At 40.3% G+C, this 19,666-nt stretch overlaps 1 protein-coding gene across 2 annotated transcripts; it reads left to right on the top strand.

Moving 5' to 3' along the window:
- The first annotated feature begins 1,286 nt into the window (after positions 1-1,286).
- Positions 1,287-19,125, top strand: LOC108039295 (GTPase-activating protein). Of its 2 annotated transcripts, XM_017116240.2 has the most exons (6): positions 1,287-2,119; positions 12,693-14,590; positions 14,720-14,976; positions 15,335-15,340; positions 15,493-15,688; positions 16,693-19,125. In XM_017116240.2, the coding sequence occupies exons 1-6, from the start codon at positions 1,975-1,977 to the stop codon at positions 17,692-17,694; spliced, it is 3,504 nt and encodes a 1,167-aa protein (XP_016971729.2). In that variant the 5' UTR covers positions 1,287-1,974; the 3' UTR covers positions 17,695-19,125. The 2 variants fall into 2 exon arrangements, with proteins under 2 accessions (XP_016971729.2, XP_016971730.2); XM_017116241.2 differs by lacking the exon at positions 15,335-15,340 and having other exon boundaries at positions 1,288-2,119.
- The last annotated feature ends 541 nt before the right edge of the window (positions 19,126-19,666 follow it).

Raw genomic sequence — 19,666 nt, 5'->3', positions numbered from 1 at the left:
GTATGCCACATTGAAATCGGATGTCTGTAAGAAAAGATATAGGTTTTCGAAGTGCAGTCTTATTTCGAGAAAAACGGAAGTAAGCTGAAAAGTGAAACAGCCTAAAATATTTATGCTATAAATTTGAAACATTGAGAAATGTTGCATGTTTTGCACATCTTTTTAAATTTGGTTCAGTGCATTGGGAGAAGGTAGGGCCATGGATATAATACAGGGGATACGGAAACAATGAAACCGGCAGAAGCAACCCGAACTACATATTTATATATTTCAAATGTTGACCCAACCACTTCCACTTATTGGCGGCAGTTGTGATAAGATGCACCGTCTCACTTGTTGATCTCCCTCGTTGTTGTTGTTGGTGGTGTTCCTCTGCTGTTGTTGTGATGCATGTGGTTTCCAGAAGAGCAAGCAGCAACATATGCGTTAAAAAAAACATAAGCGTTGGCCGGCGTTGCTGTCCGGATGCCGTGTGAATTTCACATTTCTCTGCCTTGTTTCTGTATTTTTGTGTACTTTTAATGTATGTATGTCTGTAGTTTTGCTGCTTCCTTTACACTGTCTGCGAGCCCGAACGCCCACGTATTGTGAGCTACACTATTGTAAGCACGGCATTTGGGTTCCCTTAATTCAATTTGTAACATGAATATAGAACTACTTTACATATTTTTAAATTCATTTTTACATTTAATCTACATAAATCGATATAGTTTGATACAATCATTAAAACCGTCTTTTTAAAATTTTTAAAATAATGTTTGGATGAAAATAAATTTTGTACAAATGAATTGGTCCAAACTATGAATATTTTCTTCGTAACATTATTAGTCTGTAATTCAGGAATTAAGCTTGTCTAATTTTGATCTAAAATACTTTTGTTTAATTTTATGATTACAAGTTTTGGTAGCGCACTTTATGAGTCGCATATGCATGGGACTTTCCCTGTCGGGCGATCTTCGGTTTTGGGTTTTCTGCTTCCGCTGCTATTGGCGCCGGTGCAACATGTGTTTGTTTGCGTGTGGGTGATCGTTTTTGTATGTGTGCGTGCTCATTCACAAAATTTGGGAGGTGCGTACACTTGCTGCTTGGAAATTTTAATTCAGTTTCATTCCGGCTGCGTTTCAACTTGTTTGTTTTTCGGGAGGAGCGTGTTGTGACTTTAATGTAGAAAAAACTACTTCAATACAAAAACAATTCAAATGTTACTAAACTATGTAACATATTAATAATATTAAATAATATATGAATATAACAAATAGTAACGGTCCTTTGGAGCTTCCGTGTCAAAACATCAACATAAAATCGAAACTTTAAACTATTACCAACCCTCCAAAACGTATAGAAAAAATCAGATTCAATAAATTTGAGATATATTTGAAGCAAAGGACGTAAGACACGTAAGGGTGCCGATTCAGGCCTTTTTTATCGATAAATTACCGATTAAACTAGTGATATTTTCGCTGCTCTGTGCAACGGACACACTAATCGGCCAGTGTAGTTGGCCAGCAACAAGAACACGGCCACTCTAGTTTTTATTTCGATTCCGAAAGGTTGTTTGCGGACGCGTAAAACTTCGCAAAGCATATAAACTCGGATAAATCAAGTTTATGCGAGTCGAAACGCAAACTCAAGCCGCATATATCCTAATATTTCGACAATCCTACGTGTTTTAGTGCGTGACAAACAGAACAACAAAATTTTTGTGCAACCGAAGCAACAGGAAAAGTGCATTTCGTGAGCGGCAAATCGACTCATATTCTCGTGAACACAGCTCGGAGAAACTGCAACGCTGGCTCTCGTGCTTACAAGAAAAATCAACTAAGCATTTAATAAATCCTAAATAAATACATTTCCAAAGTGAAATTACTTTTTAAAAAGTTCCGTTTAACCAGGAAAACACTATTTTTAATCGCGTGCTGCAAGTACCAACAGCAGTGGCCGACACAGCCTGCCTGCTATGAAAACGGGCGCACAATGCTGCTGAAGAAGAAGCGCTATATGTACGACGAGCGAGACGGCACTAATAACTCGCTCGTCGCCGTCGAGGCAAGCAGCAACAACAACAAAATGGCCGATACACGCGAAGTGCGCATTGAAGAGCAATTAAAAGTGAAAATTGGTATGTAAAAAGTGTGCGAAATCGTTAAAAAACACTACCTAAATGTAGTAGAACCAGCGGGACATGAAAGTTTAATGAAATCCGCCGCGAAACGAGGGTTTTTCCTAGTGCAAAGTGTGCTGGAATGTTGACAGCGTCGCAGTCGCCCCGCGGAGTCTCTGTGCAGAACACAACATTTAAAGGGACAAAAAAACAAAAACCTAAAAACTAGATTGTTAAATAGAGTGGCAAATCCTAGTTTGTGAGATTTAATAGCAATGAGTGATATTAATTAAACAAACAAATGTGTTTTTGTTCTTAAAATGCATTTTGTGTTCAAGTGAATAAGCATGCTGTCTCGCTCACACTCTCGTGTTGCTTTCGTGTGTTTGTGTGTGTGTGTTTCTCTTGATTTTTCCCTAATGTTTTTTTTCTTTTGGTGCAGCAGCAATTGCATTTGTTGTTGCTGAAAAGGCAATGTATGACCAGGCTGAATGCTACGGCACTCAGTTTATTTCACCCCCTCCCATCATGGCCCCCGCCGTTCTGAATGTGCCCCTTTTTGTGAATGAATCGAAAATCATGCATGTGTGTGTGACGCTCCAGCGCATGCTCACACACACACACCAGCGCACATGCGAGAGATCCCAGCAACAATGTGTGGGTTTTTCATGAATGGATTTCGATTTCGGTGTACTTTTCTCAATGCGAAGGTGTCTGTTTTATGAATGATTATCGCAACAAGCGAAAAGGGCAGCATCGATTAATGGCCCACTATATATTGGCAAAAGGTCAAATGAATGAATGACATCTATTTCATTCTGGAAAGCGAAAGAGACTGAAAGAGAGTCCAAAAAACTTGCGGTTGTTTTTGGTGGTTTTACATTTCCTGTTGCTGTCTCGAATTTTTCATGAAAAACGTACAACGGAATTATGAATAACCACAGGCCGGGAAAAAAAGGGTTGCCGTGATCTCAATTTCACACCTGCACACGCATTTATTTTTACCTCTGCCTCACATTTTACATCTCGCAACTCATAAGCAGCTTTGGCTACGCTCGCAACGTAAATTATATGCAAAGCTGCAGCAGCAACAACATTGTAGCCGCCTTTGATTTCCGTTTCCCATCGTCAGAGTTTCCCTTCGTGCGATGCGGTTTTGTGTTCTTTTTCTTCAGCCATAAAACTCTTGCTTTTTTCCTTACCTTTCTTATTTTTTTTTTATTACCCCTTTCCAACTGCTTTTTTGCATGCTTCAATTGTTTTCGCATGCGCCTCTGTCTTTGTCGGGGTCTCCTTTGTGCCTCTTTTCCGCCGGCAGCTTTAACCCCTTTTCGCCCTTTAGGGTTCTGAGAAGAAGATGGCACAATATTGGTTAAAAATGAATTAAAACACGTTTCTGTAATGATTGAAGAATGAAAGTTATGCACTTCCTTTGATTATCGGGTCGTTATGGCAAATTAGCTGTCACCTTTTTACCTTCATTTCATCCTTTTGCCTTTGTGGTTCCATTTTACCACATTTTCGTTGGAGATTGTGTAAAAGATGGACAAAAAGATTATCGGCTTTGGTCGCTTCATAACTTTCATTTACAACCATTTTAGTCCTATTATCTTATTTTAAAAACTTTTTTTAAATGAGAAAAATTGAAAAAAAAATACGTTTCAATGAATAAGCCTCTTTAAGAGATTAAATGTTATGAAATTTGATTTGTTTGTTGTTTGGAAAAATTTCATATTTAAAACATTACTCCTCAGTATTCTCGTCAAAATAACATAATTTATATCGTTTTATATTGTTTTTGATGTGATATACATTGTACACACACATTTTTGTCTGACAATTATTCATTCAAATAAAAAAAATACAAAATTTTTGAGTTATCAAAAAATATGAATTAACTTTTATTTGAATTTCCATGCTTTTTTTTTAAGTTTCTCCATCAATTCTCTTTCATTCGTGAATAACACGTTTTTATCGGATTGTAGAATGAAAGTTATTCATTTCCTATAATCATCATTGATTATCGCATCATTATAACACATTAGCTGTGTCACCTTTTTACTCTCGACCAAGCCGTTGCGTTCCCATCCGCCTTATAGCGATATATACCCGCTATACCTCCTGCATTCTTCTCCCAAGTTTTATATTTCCACTTCATTATGCTTTGCATGCTTAATAATAATACTTCCACATCGTGCTCAGTTTCAATTACACACGGAGTTTCGCTTTTGTTGCTATTGTTGGGAGCTTTCCATTTTGTCGGTCGTTGCGATTTCTACACGAAACCTCCGCCCGACCGAAATTGGCGTAATACTTTTCCACTTAATTAAAATGTTTAGCGCATAACCTAAATTTCGTTTTCTACGAGAAAGAGAGGGGAGTGTGGGTGTGTGACTCACTACCGATCTCCCCCTGAATATCAATGACACTTACTGGGGAATTACTCACAAGTCAGACCACACGCAATTGAGATTTCGATGAACTTGAAGACCCAGAACAGAGATAACTAGTTAACATGGACTTGGCTCTGTTCTGTTCTGTTTAGCTCTGTAACAACAATAAATAGTTTGGCCAAAAAAGGTAATTAATTAAAAGCCGGTTGTGTTGTCTTGTTCTCCAGTTTGTAGCCAAGTTTCCACCTTACTGCCCTCTCCACTCGACCAGGCCAAAACTGGTTGCAATTGAACGAGCCAAAGATCGCTTGGAACTTTTCTAGCTGGTTCTATGTGGAAGCCAAAGCGATGTTGACAATTAGTTCTCGGGTCCGTGTCTTTAAATCATGTTTCTAATACATATATTTTTCAGCTTGAGCCACAATTAAAGTGGAATATTTTCATTTGAAAATATGGCGGGGAACAATGTTAATTAGCCCAAAGGCCGGAGGCTTATTGGCCAGCGAGGTTTGTCCCAACAACTTTGTTTGCCTCTTCCAAGGAACGAGCGTTTTTATGTAATTAGCGCATTCTGAAATACTTTTTATTCAGGTCGAAGTCGGCCTTCTTGTGGTTTTCAGGCAGAGAAAGAAATAATATCGTTTTCGAAACTAAACTGCTCGATCAATATTTAAAGACATATTTTTGGTTTCTCGACTCTTTCTAGTATATTTTTTCCTGCTTCTGACAATGTAAATATTTTCCTATTTAAGAAAATTATTATTTTTTTAAGACGTGTTCTGTTTTGAAATATATATTTTTCGTCACTGAGATTAGAAGGCCAACCTTTCTTCTGAAATTAATGATACATAATTGATAATCCCTCTTGTTAAATGCCAATCATTACTAAAACTTTTTTTAAGCTGAATATTTTGTGCTGTGTATAAGTAGGAAAAATTGGAATCACAATTGCAATGACAGCGATGACGTTGATGACTCTGCCTGCGATGATTAACATTTATCTCTGGCTTTCCACAGTGAGGCAGCAGCATGTTGTAATGTTATACATACTGGCATTTCCCCTTTCCCCCTCCTTTTTTAAGGGGCCCTTTTTTATGACTTAACGCTTGACCTCCTCGCATTTACTTTGATGTTGTTGACTTTAGCCGGGGTCAGAGGCATCCGTGGAACCCCCCGGTCAGTTGTCGTCCAGATCCCCAGCTCCCAAGGCTTTGAACTTCATGCTGTTTCTCTGTTTTTATTGTGGCGCTTCTTTGGAGCTGCCCGGTTCCATCTCACAATCAGCCTCTTGTAATTTGTAATTAAAATGAATTCTGTTTTTATTTCACTTTTTCGGGCTGTGTTATTAATTTTGAGCCACAATTTGTGCGCTTCGCTGGCTCGTTTCAAGTGTCGTTTATTGTGGCTTGTGTGGTAGTTTCTCAAAGGTAACACAACAGCGGAAATGTCAGGGGCCAAGAATTGTCTAAGGCTGGGGACAAATTTTTAATGGGAAAAGAGGGATCGTTTGGAGTCGTTAGATGCGCCTAAACCACTCGAGTTGAAGAGTTTTAGGGAGGGGTGAGTCATCACCACGTGGAATAATGACGGTTAAGTGTTCTTATATCAAGTCTTATTAATGTAACCTTCTATTCAGTTGAGTAATATGATTTCTTGTTTTGAAAAGCGCATCCTTGGGTTATTTATTGCCCATTAAAGCGACTTGATCTTTGGGGACCTATTTCCTAATACCAAATGAAACTAAGAGACTACTATTCGTTCTATATTGCCTAAAAATCTAAAAATTTCTTTAATTGAATGGTCTTGTTAAAATTGGTTTCCCACTGCTAGATTCACCTAAAATCCCCGGAATGGTAGTTAACATTCTCTGCTTGATTTCCTAATAATGCAACCTTCACTTTAATTGCATAATGTAGTTTGTTCCCACAAAGCGTTGTCAAGCGCTGATCCTTGGCTCATATATTTCACATATCGCCTCATAGAAAACCGCTTTTGGCCAAGGCCAATTTGGATCGTTGCTTCGCAGCCGCCTGCCAAATTGTGTGGGCGCCTTACAAAGTGTATTTATCATTATTAAATTTTTATGGCACAAAGTCAGGCGAGTTTTTGTGTCGTCGCCAGTTGACTCGCCTCTAATGAGCGGCGTTTGTAGTTTTATTTTTGTTGTACTAATAGGCTTCTGCCCAATTTGGCCATTTCGAAATGGAAGTCGTGCGTTCGTGTCGCTCACATTGAGTGATGTGTGCAATTGAAGGTTAATAGTGCCAAAATGGTAAATTGGCAACACGAAAATTTAAGCCGAAGAAAGCAATGACTGGGGTGAAAATTGGACTGGCGAGAGCAATGACAATCCAATTGGGAATAACTCATCAGGACTCTGATGTCGACACTAAAAATTTTATTTTTTATAGGGTGAATACAATACACTTGTTTACAGCGAAAACTGTATATTAACAAAGTCCAGATCGATACATTGATGAAAAGCCAATAAACATATATAAGGCAGAAGCCAAACAAAATTGGCCACAACAGGAGAAGATCGTGAGATGATCATGAGAAGCGTAATCAGACCGGAAATCGATCAGCACGTACAGAGAAATAAAGAGGAGGAGGGAAAATGATGGCAAGAAACTGGTTTCAGGGTTTCTTTTTCTTTAAATAAATAAATTACACTGAATATAAGAAGTAATCTAATAAAATGATACATATTAAAATGAGCAGAATTCTCAAATACCTTAAAATATTAATTGATTTAAATGTGTCTGACGAATAGCCTAATTTATCTTAAGTATCAGTTTTGAATTAATCTAGTTTTTCTGTTTGATGGAGCAGGGAATGGTTATGTTGATGTTAACCAACCTGTTTTCCTCCACAATCTGGCTAATTGCGCAACACGTTAGGAGATCCCTTTCTGGTTTAATGGCTAAAGGAAGTGGCAGCGGAAAAGGAAGTGCACTTAAAGGGATATATGTAGTACACAAGAGCTATAGAACCGAGTGCAGGGAAATGCAGCACAAGCCAAGGGCTTTTTCCCACCTTTCCGCCAAAAGTGCAAGCAACAATCATTTTGGCCGCAGGAAGCTGGCGTTTAAACAAACAGCCAGACGGGCACAAAGATCTGTCTGTGTAAATCTCCCTTCCGCTGGCAAAGCAGCTGAGAAAAAAAATACAAGAATTTATCTCTATTTCCGTTCCTTGCATAAATGTCTGCTTCTGCTGGCTGGTTTTTGTTTCATTTGCCTTTTTTAGAATTTATTACAGCGCTGTCTGCTTGTCTGCTTCCTTCTTTACTTCTTATTTTTTTTTCGCAGCACTCGCGGAGTAATCGCCTCATTAATTCGCGCGCGTTTCATGCTGCACTGAATCAATTTGCATATTGTGCAGAAAAGCGAAAAGGGAAAAAAGAAATCTACTTACAAAGTCTTTAAATTTAATTTTCCGTCTGCGAAGGAAATCATGGAAATTTCAGACATTTAATGAGACCCTGCACCGACCTAATAATGATGGGTGTGGAAATGAGATCGTGTTGTAATTTTCCCCCCACTCACATCCCCAAGGCAAATGTCAATGTTGAGAAGGAAAGGCAATTTCCAGCGGTACTGACTTTAGATGTTTTCAATTTTTGTTTTGGGGCTGTGGCACAAAACCATGTGCCACATGGCAGGATGATTCTATTTTTGTGGACCTCTGAAAACGTTGAAAGAAACATGCCGCATGTTTATCATGCTGTTTGCATGGGGATATATATGTGGATTTCAGCGATCTGGTTAATTGTCAGATCACTTGTTTTAGCCTGGGTAAACAATGTTCGATATTGGATTAATCTGTCTTGGAATTTTAAATATTTCCCCCTAAACTTCCGTTTGAAAAGCATTTTACATATATTAACCATACAAATCTACAAAAAACAATATGAGTTTCCATACGGAAATGACCAATCTTCATATTTTAAAAATTCTTACTTTTCATGCAACAAAAATTCCAAAAAAAATGAGTTCATATAATATTTACCACAACTGATAAACCGATGAATCAATTCATCCTCTTTATTCTGAGGTTTTACTAATCTATTTTAGAATTTGAAATTCGCTTTACTGTTATTATTGTAGTGTCAAAAAAATGTAAATAAATATAATAAAGCACAAAAGTGCTTTAAAATATCCCCCAAAAAAAATAATTTTAAATAATCCCCCAAAATTTCCTGTTTGTATTACGAATTCCCAGAAGTAGGAAATCCCACGCATTCTTAGAGATAGTCGATTTAATAATCTCAGCAACCTGACACATAAGTCTTCGCAAAGTTTCTGAATTATAGGTCGCACATTTTAATGAATATGTAGTGAATAATGCAAAAAGTTCCTGCCAGCTTTGCTGTTGCCATCGAAACGTCTTAAAATTTTTTAAATTCTTAAAATTCTATACAAAAATTGATTAAGAAAATATGATCCTAACTTCCGGTTGACTTTCTAAACGCCTACACAGGGTGACTTTTCTGATTAATATGTTCTGGTAATATAAGGAAATCGTATCACTTCCGTTCTCATGGTAGTGCAAACAAATACAAAAATGCTCTTCTACCCAAAAAAAAAGCGATGAGCCAACTTCCGCTTGTCTTTATCCATGCATAAACCTTCTGGATTTGCCCAGTTCATCGAGCTCTGGTTCCGTTTATCGTGTTTGGCATATGTAAGATGATATATGCACACCATATATCCATCATTGTGACTGTGTGGTGTTTCTCAATGCATCTGAAGGTCGGATATCGTACGGTCTTCGACCGATAGGTTCACAGAATATATATTTACTCCATATCTAAGCAGAGTAGATAAAATATAATTTCACAATTCGTTGTGGGGGCTCGTTCGACTTGATGGAATTCTTTTCGCAATTGCCCCTTATCGCTCTTTCATTCTGTCGATGAGCAAGCAAATCCATAGAAATTCCCCCGATTATGTCATTAAATTTCGAAAACTTTGATAGTCTGGCTGTTTTGAATGTCAGGCTACCAAAAAAACAGGAATGAAATCTAAATTGCGTTGGCCAAGTCGAAGTTTATATACCCTCAAAGCTATTAATACATTAAATAATTACTACATGTAAATAATAATTGATAAATTATTATTATTATAAGACGAACACATTTAGATCATCCAATTTAACGAGGTTGCTCCCTATGACTGCTATAGTATATAGTCGTCTGATATTTATAAAATTATTCATATCCAAATAAGCTTTTAAAATGGGAGCGAAATTATATTAACCTCCGAAAGGGTATTTAAAACGAAAACGAAACAAGTAATAACAAGAAAGGAAAGCTAACTTCGGGCGGAGCCGAAATTGATATACCCTTGCAGAATACTCTGTAAATTATATTCTCCAAAATTATTCATATGATGCATTCTTAATACTCATAAAAAATCCCAACTTCCTAACTTTAAAAACACCAAAGTTATGGCATTTCCAATCGTTCAGTTATATGGCAGCTATAAGATATAGTCGGCCGATCCTTATGAAATTTGGTATGTCGGATTGATTGGCCAAAAATAAAACCCATAAAAAATCCCAACTTCTTAACTTTACAAACACCAAAGTTATGGCACTTCCGATCAATCAGTTATATGGCAGCTATAAGATATAGTCGGCCGATCCTTATGAAATTCGGTATGTCGGCTTGATTGGCCAAAAATAAAACCCATAGAAAATCCCAACTTCTTATCTTTAAAAAGACCAAAGTTATGGCTTTTCCGATCGTTCAGTTATATGGCAGCTATATGATATAGTCGCCCGATCCGGCTCGTTCCGACTTATATACTACCTGCAATAGAAAGACAACTTTTGGGAAAGTTTCGAGCAGATAGCTTTAAAACTGAGGGACTAGTTTGCGTAGAAACGGACGGACAGACGGACAGACGGACAGACGGACGGACAGACGGACATGGCTAGATCGACTCTCCTGGTGATGCTGATCAAGAATATATATACTTTATAGGGTCGGAAATGTCTCCTTCACTGCGTTGCAAACTTTTGACTGAAATTATAATACCCTCTGCAAGGGTATAAAAACATTCAGTGGGGCAGCCAATGACAAGGCAAAGCAATAAAAACAAACAGAAATAAATTATAAACGTCACAGAAACGCAAAAATTTCAAAATTTTTTTGTGCCGGGTTTCCCCTTCTCACTTCCTCTTTCTCCTATATTTACTACCACTATTATTTTATGAATGAAATTTACTGTTTTGCTTTTCTCCTCCAAAAAAAAGTCTTGTTTTTTCTCTTTTGGCGTTTTGTATTTGTTTTGTGGCTTTGCCGATTGCCTTGCTTTACATTACTTTGCATATAAAATGTGCTTCTGTTTGCGGGGTTTTTCATTCATGAAAGAAAAATCACACATGTAGGGAAAAGAAAACGAATGTCTTTGTTATCGCGGGCTTCTTGTTTCTATGGCAAACACAAAACGAGAGTGTGAGAGCATGCGAATGTGATTGTGAAAAGTGGCGTTGTTTCGCCAACACACAGATACCCAACGTATAACCCCATTGATAGTCGCGGGTTGATAGCTGAGCATACATATATAAATGAAGCTATAGCTCACCTCTAGCACGCATGGCACACATAGCGCAAATAGCTCACCGCCCAGCTGTGTCAATAGGGGCGGAAAAGGGGGGCGGGCTAGCGAGTCTCAATGAAAAACAAACTTTACCTACAGGCAAACTTCCATAACTCCAACTTCCTTGATTTGCGCTTCCGCAACTCCAATTATCTCAACTCAAAATGATTTCATACTTTATAATATATTTGTCTTCCAGAAATTTAAGTAATTGACATCATCTTTTAAAAATATTTCGTATAAATAGTGTATAAAGCTAAAGTTACATAGCTTTTGACTTTGTGTTTCCCAACCAGTCAAATAAGTTGACCTTCCCCAAAGTGAACTAAAATCTCTGTAAAACTCGTAATTTTATATTTTTTCAACTAAATTGGATTATTTACTGTGATTTAGTTTTATGTGACTACAAAATACTACCGTTTATACAAAGTCGTTAAACAAACTTCGAGTTTTGTTATTAAACCTATTTATTTCAACATCTTTTTGAATGTAACAAGCTCATTTTTTAAACATTTGGTGTAACTCCACGAAGCTGGAATTATTTATAATGTAGATGAGGAGGTGCTAGTCATGGAAGTTTGACTGTAAAAAGCGGGCCAAAACAAATTTGCCACATACAGATACAAATGCCGGCATAGACACACAGATACGGCACACGCACAGCTGCGAGTGTGTGCGTGCACTTATTATATTTCCGCTCGACTGCCGCTAATTTCTTCCATAGAGCAAGTTTATAGTACTTGCCTTGTGGGCAGCGCCTTCACCCTTTGCACTTATCAAGGCCTGCCTGCCGTTTATTATTAACGTTTACAGTCTAGCCAAGCGCCAGCCATTGCGAATGTGCTGTTGTCTGTCCCCCCTGTTGTCGTTTTAGTTGTATTTGTATTCGTATTTGTTGTGCCCCAGGTGGCGGAGCATCCATAATAGATTGCGAACGACCATCCATCGGTGCACAATACAATACAATATATTGGTATCGAAGCACTCGCACAGGAAGTCACGTCCGCTGACCGTTTTCGGAAATCAAAAGAACCCGCTGAAATATATGGTGTAATGTGAATAGAGTGTGATTGAGTCTTTTTTACAGCCTTTACAGCTCCATTTGGCCGGTGTCAAGGCCAAATATTGTTTGATACCAAAAGGGGGATAATATTATATTAATTTATGCTAATGAACGGGTGATAGCGGCTAACAGTCTTTCCGGTTGAGAGAAAGTAAATGTTTAGGCCAACTGTTAATACTCATTTGTTAATAAGACGATTAGATTTCCGTTTTCAATGTTTTCTCTGCTATTAATGGCTTTGTTCCATTCTTTGTTAAACTTTTTTTTCTGAACCAGAGATTACTTAAAGGCCACTTATGATAATCACTTAATCTTATGTTAATGTTTTTTCACCTTGAACGAAAATCGTAATCTAAAACAATATATAAAATGTGGGGGTTTACTTACTAAGCTTGATAAATTGTAAATACAAAAATGAAAAAGAGTTATTCTTGCCCTTAAATGCAACTTATAATGGCCTTAATAAACGTTATACCCATACAAATAAATTTGATTATTAATTCATCTTTATTTCTGTCTAATTCCAGGCGAGGCAAAGAATCTGAGCAGTCGCAATGCGGCCAACACCAGCTGCAGCACACAGGGCACCCGTGATGTCTACTGCACAATTGCTTTGGACCAGGAGGAGATATGCCGCACACCCACCATCGAACGCACACTAACGCCGTTCTTCGGCGAGGAGCACCAGTTCAAGATCCCGCGTCGCTTCCGATACCTGTCCATCTACCTGTGGGATCGGGACATGAAACAGGACAAGCCCATTGGCAAGATAGCGATTAAGCGGGAGGAGCTCCACATGTATAACCACAAGGATCACTGGTTCTCGCTGAGGCCAGTGGACCAAGACTCCGAGGTGCAAGGCATGGCCAATGTGGAGGTCTCATTTTCGGAGGCCCAACACACACAGTCTCTTTCGGAGAGCATCGATCTGGGCCAGCACGGACTGGCGCACCACCAGCACCTGCCACACCAGAACTTCCACAGCCACCAGCAGCGGGCGCATCTGAACGATTACAAGGAGAACAGCGAACTGAGCAACATCCAGCGTGCGCAAGTAGCTGCTGCGGCTGCTTCTTCATCGGCGGCCATGACGCTGAAAACCCGAGCCGCCGGTTTATTTGGTCATGTGCATCATCCTCCATCGCAGACAGAGCACATCGGCACGTACAATTCCACATCCACATCATCGGATCAGCTGGCCAATTGGAAATCACATGCGAGACACGTTGGCGTGACAATCAAAGTGCCCGCATGCGTGGATTTGGCCAAGAAGCAGGGCACCTGCGATCCCTTCGTGATCTGTACCGCTCACTACAGCAACAAACAGCAGGTGACTAGACGCACCAAGCAACGCAAGAAGACTGTGGACCCGGAGTTCGACGAGGCCATGTACTTTGATCTCCACATCGATGCGGAAGCGGGCAGCACAAACACCACTGGGAGTAATAAGAGTACTGGTTCCCTAGAATCCTCCGCCAACAAGGGTTACGCTATATATCCCCTGGGTGGAGCAGATCTGGTGGAGATTGTGGTGAGCATTTGGCACGATGCGCATGGAGCCATGTCCGATAAAGTGTTCCTGGGCGAAGTGCGACTGCCAATGCTCAATAAGCAAGAGCAGCAGGCGGTTAACCCATCGGCTTGGTATTATCTGCAACCCCGCTCCATGACGCACAGTTCCCGCTCGCTAAATGCCACCCCCCGCTCATGTGCCACGCCCCCGGGAACGAGATTAAGCGTGGACTCGACCATTGGATCTCTGCGTTTAAACCTAAACTACACCGCCGATCATGTCTTCCCTCTGGCCACGTACGATGATCTGTTCAATCTGCTCCTGGAGTCGGTGGATCAGCGACCCATCACCGTGTCGGCCGTGTCGATCCTGGGCGAGCTGGTCTCGGGCAAGACGGAGGTGGCCCAGCCGCTGGTGCGACTCTTCACGCACACGGAGCGCATTGCGCCGATCATCAAGGCTCTGGCGGACCACGAGATCTCCCATCTGACGGATCCCACCACCATATTCCGGGGCAACACACTGGTCTCCAAGATGATGGACGAGGCGATGCGTTTGTCTGGGCTGCACTACCTTCACCAGACACTGCGCCCCGTTTTGTCGCAGATCGTTGCAGAAAAGAAACCATGTGAGATCGATCCCAGCAAGATCAAGGATCGCTCTGCGGTGGACACGAATCTGCACAACCTGCAGGACTATGTGGAGCGGGTGTTTGAGGCGATCACAAAGAGTGCTGATCGCTGTCCCAAGGTTCTGTGCCAGATCTTTCACGACCTGCGCGAATGTGCGGAAAAGCATTTCCCCAGCAATCGAGAGGTGCGCTACTCCGTGGTGTCCGGCTTCATCTTCCTGCGCTTCTTTGCTCCGGCCATCCTGGGTCCGAAGCTATTCGATCTGACCACCGAGCGACTGGTAAGTGGTTACAAATAATAAGCTATTAATGACAACTAATTTAGTTAAACCACGAACTCAGTCGTGAACAATGAAAAGATTTAGCTTATATTTTTACTATATCTAATATTCGTTCCTTGTAATTCACAGGATGCCCAGACGAGTCGCACGCTGACCCTGATCTCCAAGACGATACAATCACTAGGTAACTTGGTCAGCTCCCGATCGTCACAGCAGACTTGCAAGGAAGAGTTCACCGTGCAGCTGTACAAGAAGTTTTGCACGGAACAGCACGTGGATGCGGTGAAGCACTTCCTGGAGGTGCTCTCAACGCCCAGCCAGACCAGCAGCAGCGTTCATCCGGCGGCGGGGGCAATGCCCCTGGAACCAGTATTAATTAAAGAGGGGTAAGTTGAGGTTTCTAAATCAAGGATAGCCCCTTTTGGTACTCCTGTGGTGGATCATTGTAGCCTCTAGAGAATATCGATTGGTGGACTGTGCAATGCTCCCTCTATATACCCTATTCTATAGATTTGGCATATCCCACCCAAGACATTTGGTTAATTACGCTTCGTTTTATTCTAATACCGAAACTTTCTTTGTCTTTCTCTTCTTTTCCGCGCGCTGCTTTTACAAAAACAAAAAAAATATGAAATAATAAATCAAAACCGATCCATCACGCCCAACACACCACACAATCACCATCATCCCATCACACAAAAATCACACTTATTCATCACACATTAAATCTATACTAACGTCTAGCGAGGGGTAAGAGAAATTGCTTGTAATTTGTTGAACAATTAACTCTGTTTTTGTTTCGGTTGCGTATGCGCGCGCCTGTGACAAGAACAGAGATCTAAGTGCGAGATCTCGAAGGGCAGTTGCTAAGACCCCGCTTTCTTTGCTCTCCTTCCCGGCAGCATGATGACCAAGTACCCCACATCCCGGAAGCGATTCGGCCGGCAGTTCAAGCAGCGCTACTTCCGCCTCACCACCCACAAGCTGAGCTACGCCAAGTCGAAGGGCAAACAACCCATCTGTGATATACCGCTCCAGGAGATCGCCAGCGTGGAGCAGCTGAAGGACAAGAGCTTCAAGATGCAGAACTGCTTTAAGGTGAGTGTCTCGATGTGCTTTGATTTGAATTGGGGGCTGGGATTTGCATGCGGTGCTTTGCTTGTTGCAACAAATAATGCACACGAGCAGTGTACCGGAAACGCGCGATCCACAACACATCTATAAATAGGCAGCCCAAGCCCACACACCTCCGGGCAGTGATGTTGGTTTAGCTGGTTTTACAGCCAAATTGGTCGATTGTATACGTTGAAGGTGATATATTAGGCTCCATTTTGTTAAAAGCTTTTAAACAGGAATGATCCTCCAAAAAAAGTTTATTTTTTGTATATTACAAAGTTCAATTGCAAATATTTTGTACAACCCGAAAAAAGATGAAAATTAATGGAAGTGTCACTCAGCTCAATCTCAAAACCCTAAAAACCATTTCCTATTTAAAGAATAAAAAAAAAAGTAAAACCTCTATTGCAGCTTCTCACTTCCTTCTGACTTTTGGTCCATCTTTAGTTAGCTTCTGAAAAACTGCCATCACTGCCTCCGGCCAACTCATGGTTCAGACATGTGGCTGTGTGGGCGTATGGCAGTGGCTGCTAATCGATGGCACATCCATCCATCGGTGGCAGCAGCAGGCCCATCCTCTGTGATAGTGAAAACTGAACCTCAGTTTGCCCGAGAAACTTTCACTAATCACTCACAGAGTTTTGTGTGGCAAATGACAAGTTGCGGCAATTAAAAATAATTAGCATTATTATGCAGATGAACCGCCGGAGCAACGCTTTGCGTACGCTATTGTTATTGCCATTCGAGGTAGTAAGACAAAAAGGGAAATTTCAAAACCTAGAAATATCTGCAGCCGACGCAGAAGAGAATCGTCATCGTGGGTGCGATTTCTTGGCGTAACGCTTTTTATCTCAGCCAAGATGTGGGAATTGTCTCAGCCAGCGATTTCACTTGGGTGCGATTGTTTTGCAATTGCGCCGCGCACAGAATTTATGTTAATTGCACAAAGATGAGACTAAGATTTACTTTCGCCTCTTCTCCCACAGATTGTGCACAACGATCGTTCGCTGATTGTGCAGACAACGAACTGCGTGGAGGAGCGCGAGTGGTTTGACCTGCTGCACAAGATATGTTTGATGAACTCCAACCGGATGCGGTACTTCCATCCCTCGGCCTTTGTCAGTGGATTCTACAGCTGTTGCGGCCGCTCGGATGAGAACTCGCCGGGCTGTAAGAATTACTCGGACAAGGATATGGACTACTGCCAGATGGATTTGGTGACTGCCCTGGATCCACCGCTTGACCTGCAGCGCATCCACACGCTGATCATGTCTAACATGAGTGTGCTGGAGTCGCTGCTGGATCCGCTCACCTACCACCAGCATTTGCCGCAGACGCAGCACCAGCAGCACAACCCTCTGGTACCACTCGCCACTGATCTGCAGAAGCATTCACCGCAGGCCTTTGCGGAGTTCAAGCGAACGATTGATAAGCTGAAGGAGAAGGCATACGCAATCGATCGGGATCATCGAGACTACAAGCAGGGCATTACGCGGCAACTCAAGTATGGCAGCAGACAGGCTCCGATTGGCGATGACAACTATTGGCACATGATGCGAGCCGCCGGCCAGTTAAATCAGCAGCATCACCAACAGCAGCAGCACCAACAGCAGCAACAACAACTGCAGCAACAGCAAATGCAGCAGTTCCAGCCACAACCAGTGCTGCCGCAAATGCAGAATGTTCGAGCGTATCCCTATCAGGCAGCTACGAGCAACATGAACGCATACTATCTGCATAACCTGCAGCATCAGCAGCAGAGATTGCAGTTCCAGCAGCAGCAGCAGCAACATAATCAGCCGATGCAGCAGCAACAGTTGCAGTTTCAGCCGCTGCGCAGCCATCAACTGCAGCGTCACAATAATAACTTGAACAACAATATCTGCGGCAATGCCTCGTCCTCCAGTCCGTCGTCAACGACCTCCAGTGTGGTGGCTGCACCACCGAGCACCACCTCATCATCGCAGCCGGCGCCGCCGATTTATTAGCGTTCAAGGCTGTGCGTATTCGCCTTGCCGCGGGCCATCATAACGACCAGGTGAAGGAATACGCATCATCGTGAAAGCTTGGCTACCGAGGAGAAGCACCCAACCAGGAGATGCTGCTGTACAAACAGTTTTATGTGCTTATATCTAGGCTCTTTTTTTTTGTATAATTTTTACGAGTTAAACGTTGTAAAGGTCTAGACTAAGTTTTTTAATTAACATTTTTTATACACCAGATTTTTACGGTACCGCCTACACCAACAACTACAAGATAAAAACAAACAAGAAAGCGAAATCTAAATATTTATAGGCCTATTTATTTTTTGTATGTGCTAACATTATTTATACACGCAAACAAAACACCCAATATGAAAGGAGCATTTCTACTTTTCTGAGCGCAAAGAGGGCAGAGAACCACTTAAAACTGATAACTTTATAAGCCTAAACTACTGAAAACTCCAAAATTGCTAAGATTTTTTAAAGCCTAGCCTAAGTTCAGTACCAGCGTAATGATGAGTAGCGAAATGAAACGTTGTAAATAGCAAATACACGCGTATATATCTCCCTATATGTACATGTGTAATATTAACTACATTATACCAGTTATTTTAGGCGTAGCAAAAATTTCTAAAACCTAACTAAACTAGGCGTGTTGCTTAGAGGCGACACAAACAAAAAGCAAATAATTCTAACAAAATGTGAACGCTATATACAACAAACAAACAAAAACTGCGAAAAGCTAAAAAAAAAACATACATCTACATGTATATTTACTTTATATAACTGTCATACAGCTAATGTTAAACACACGATACGTACGATCGGCAAATTGTAGAATACAAACAAAAAGCATTGTTAAGAACAAATTTTCTTCCATTTTGCATATACACACACATACATACATACATTAAACACACGCACACCTATATTTATTAAATGCATTTAATTTCATGTTAATCTTATAAGAAAAACAAGTAAATTGTTAACGCAAACACGATTTGTTTAGCTTCGACTTACTTCCACCGATTTGTTTCCAAAGCTCTTCCAATATTAATTACACGTCTAGAACTTATGTTAAATAATCTTATTTTGCCATATTTAGTTCATTGTTCATCCATTTGAAAAGCATTGAAAAGTGTCTTCCTCCACCGCGTTTATTCATATTGCCTTTTGTTTATGCATTCCAATTATTTGTGCATTTCTTAATTCTAATATCTGCACGATGTACATAGAGATACGAAATGGAGAAGGACGACGAGATGTTGCTATGAATTTAATTTGTTTGCAGTTACCGACATTATTCATTTACAATTTCAGTTGCATTTTAAGAGCATAATTTAAGTTTATTTTTACGATGCCTAGCTTTTAAGATGTTGGTACAAAGAATCGAAAATATACACTTTTCTAGCGAAAATAAAGCGTATCGCAAATGGATGTTTTAATTTTGTTTTCTTTTGAGTTCCCTTTTTGGTTTTTGCTATCGTTATTTATCCTTATCTTATCCTCTCCCATTAAAGTACCTCATTCTCGTGCTTTAGAAATATCTGGCATACTGTTGTGATATCTTACGATATGGTAATTTAATTAGTCGTGTGTGTTAGTTGATTGATGCATATTTACGATACATTTATAGTGCGTTAAAGCTGTTGAGTATTTTTATTCGTATTGTGACAATTAACCGAGAAGCAATTTTTCCAAAACAAGTGAATCGACGAGTTATATGATTTTCAAAAAATGTTTTTAAAATTTTTCACAAATCCCAAGGATGCGAAATTTGAGTCCCGAGTTGGTTTCAAATGGAATAGAAAAAATAAATGGATCCCATATTTTTTGTAAAAATGAAAAACTTTTGAAATCACTTTTATGTATAAATAAATACCTAAATAGTTGGATATTTTAAATTGTGTTTTATATGGGTCTGTAAAAGATGTAAGAAAAGTTTGAGCCAAGGATCAGAATTTAGCTCATAAAATTG

Source organism: Drosophila rhopaloa, unplaced genomic scaffold (genome assembly GCF_018152115.1).
Source record: "Drosophila rhopaloa isolate 14029-0021.01 unplaced genomic scaffold, ASM1815211v1 contig_163, whole genome shotgun sequence".
NCBI lineage: Eukaryota > Metazoa > Arthropoda > Insecta > Diptera > Drosophilidae > Drosophila > Drosophila rhopaloa.
This window is presented reverse-complemented; position numbering and strand designations above follow the sequence as displayed.

Bases quoted from the DNA above. Each gene is read 5' to 3' on its own strand.
- LOC108039295 (XM_017116240.2), top strand. From the start codon at position 1,975: ATGCTGCTGAAGAAGAAGCGCTATATGTACGACGAGCGAGACGGCACT. The intron at 2,120-12,692 runs GTATGTAAAAAG...GTCTAATTCCAG, and splicing joins GCAATTAAAAGTGAAAATTG to GCGAGGCAAAGAATCTGAGC. The intron at 14,591-14,719 runs GTAAGTGGTTAC...TGTAATTCACAG, and splicing joins ATCTGACCACCGAGCGACTG to GATGCCCAGACGAGTCGCAC.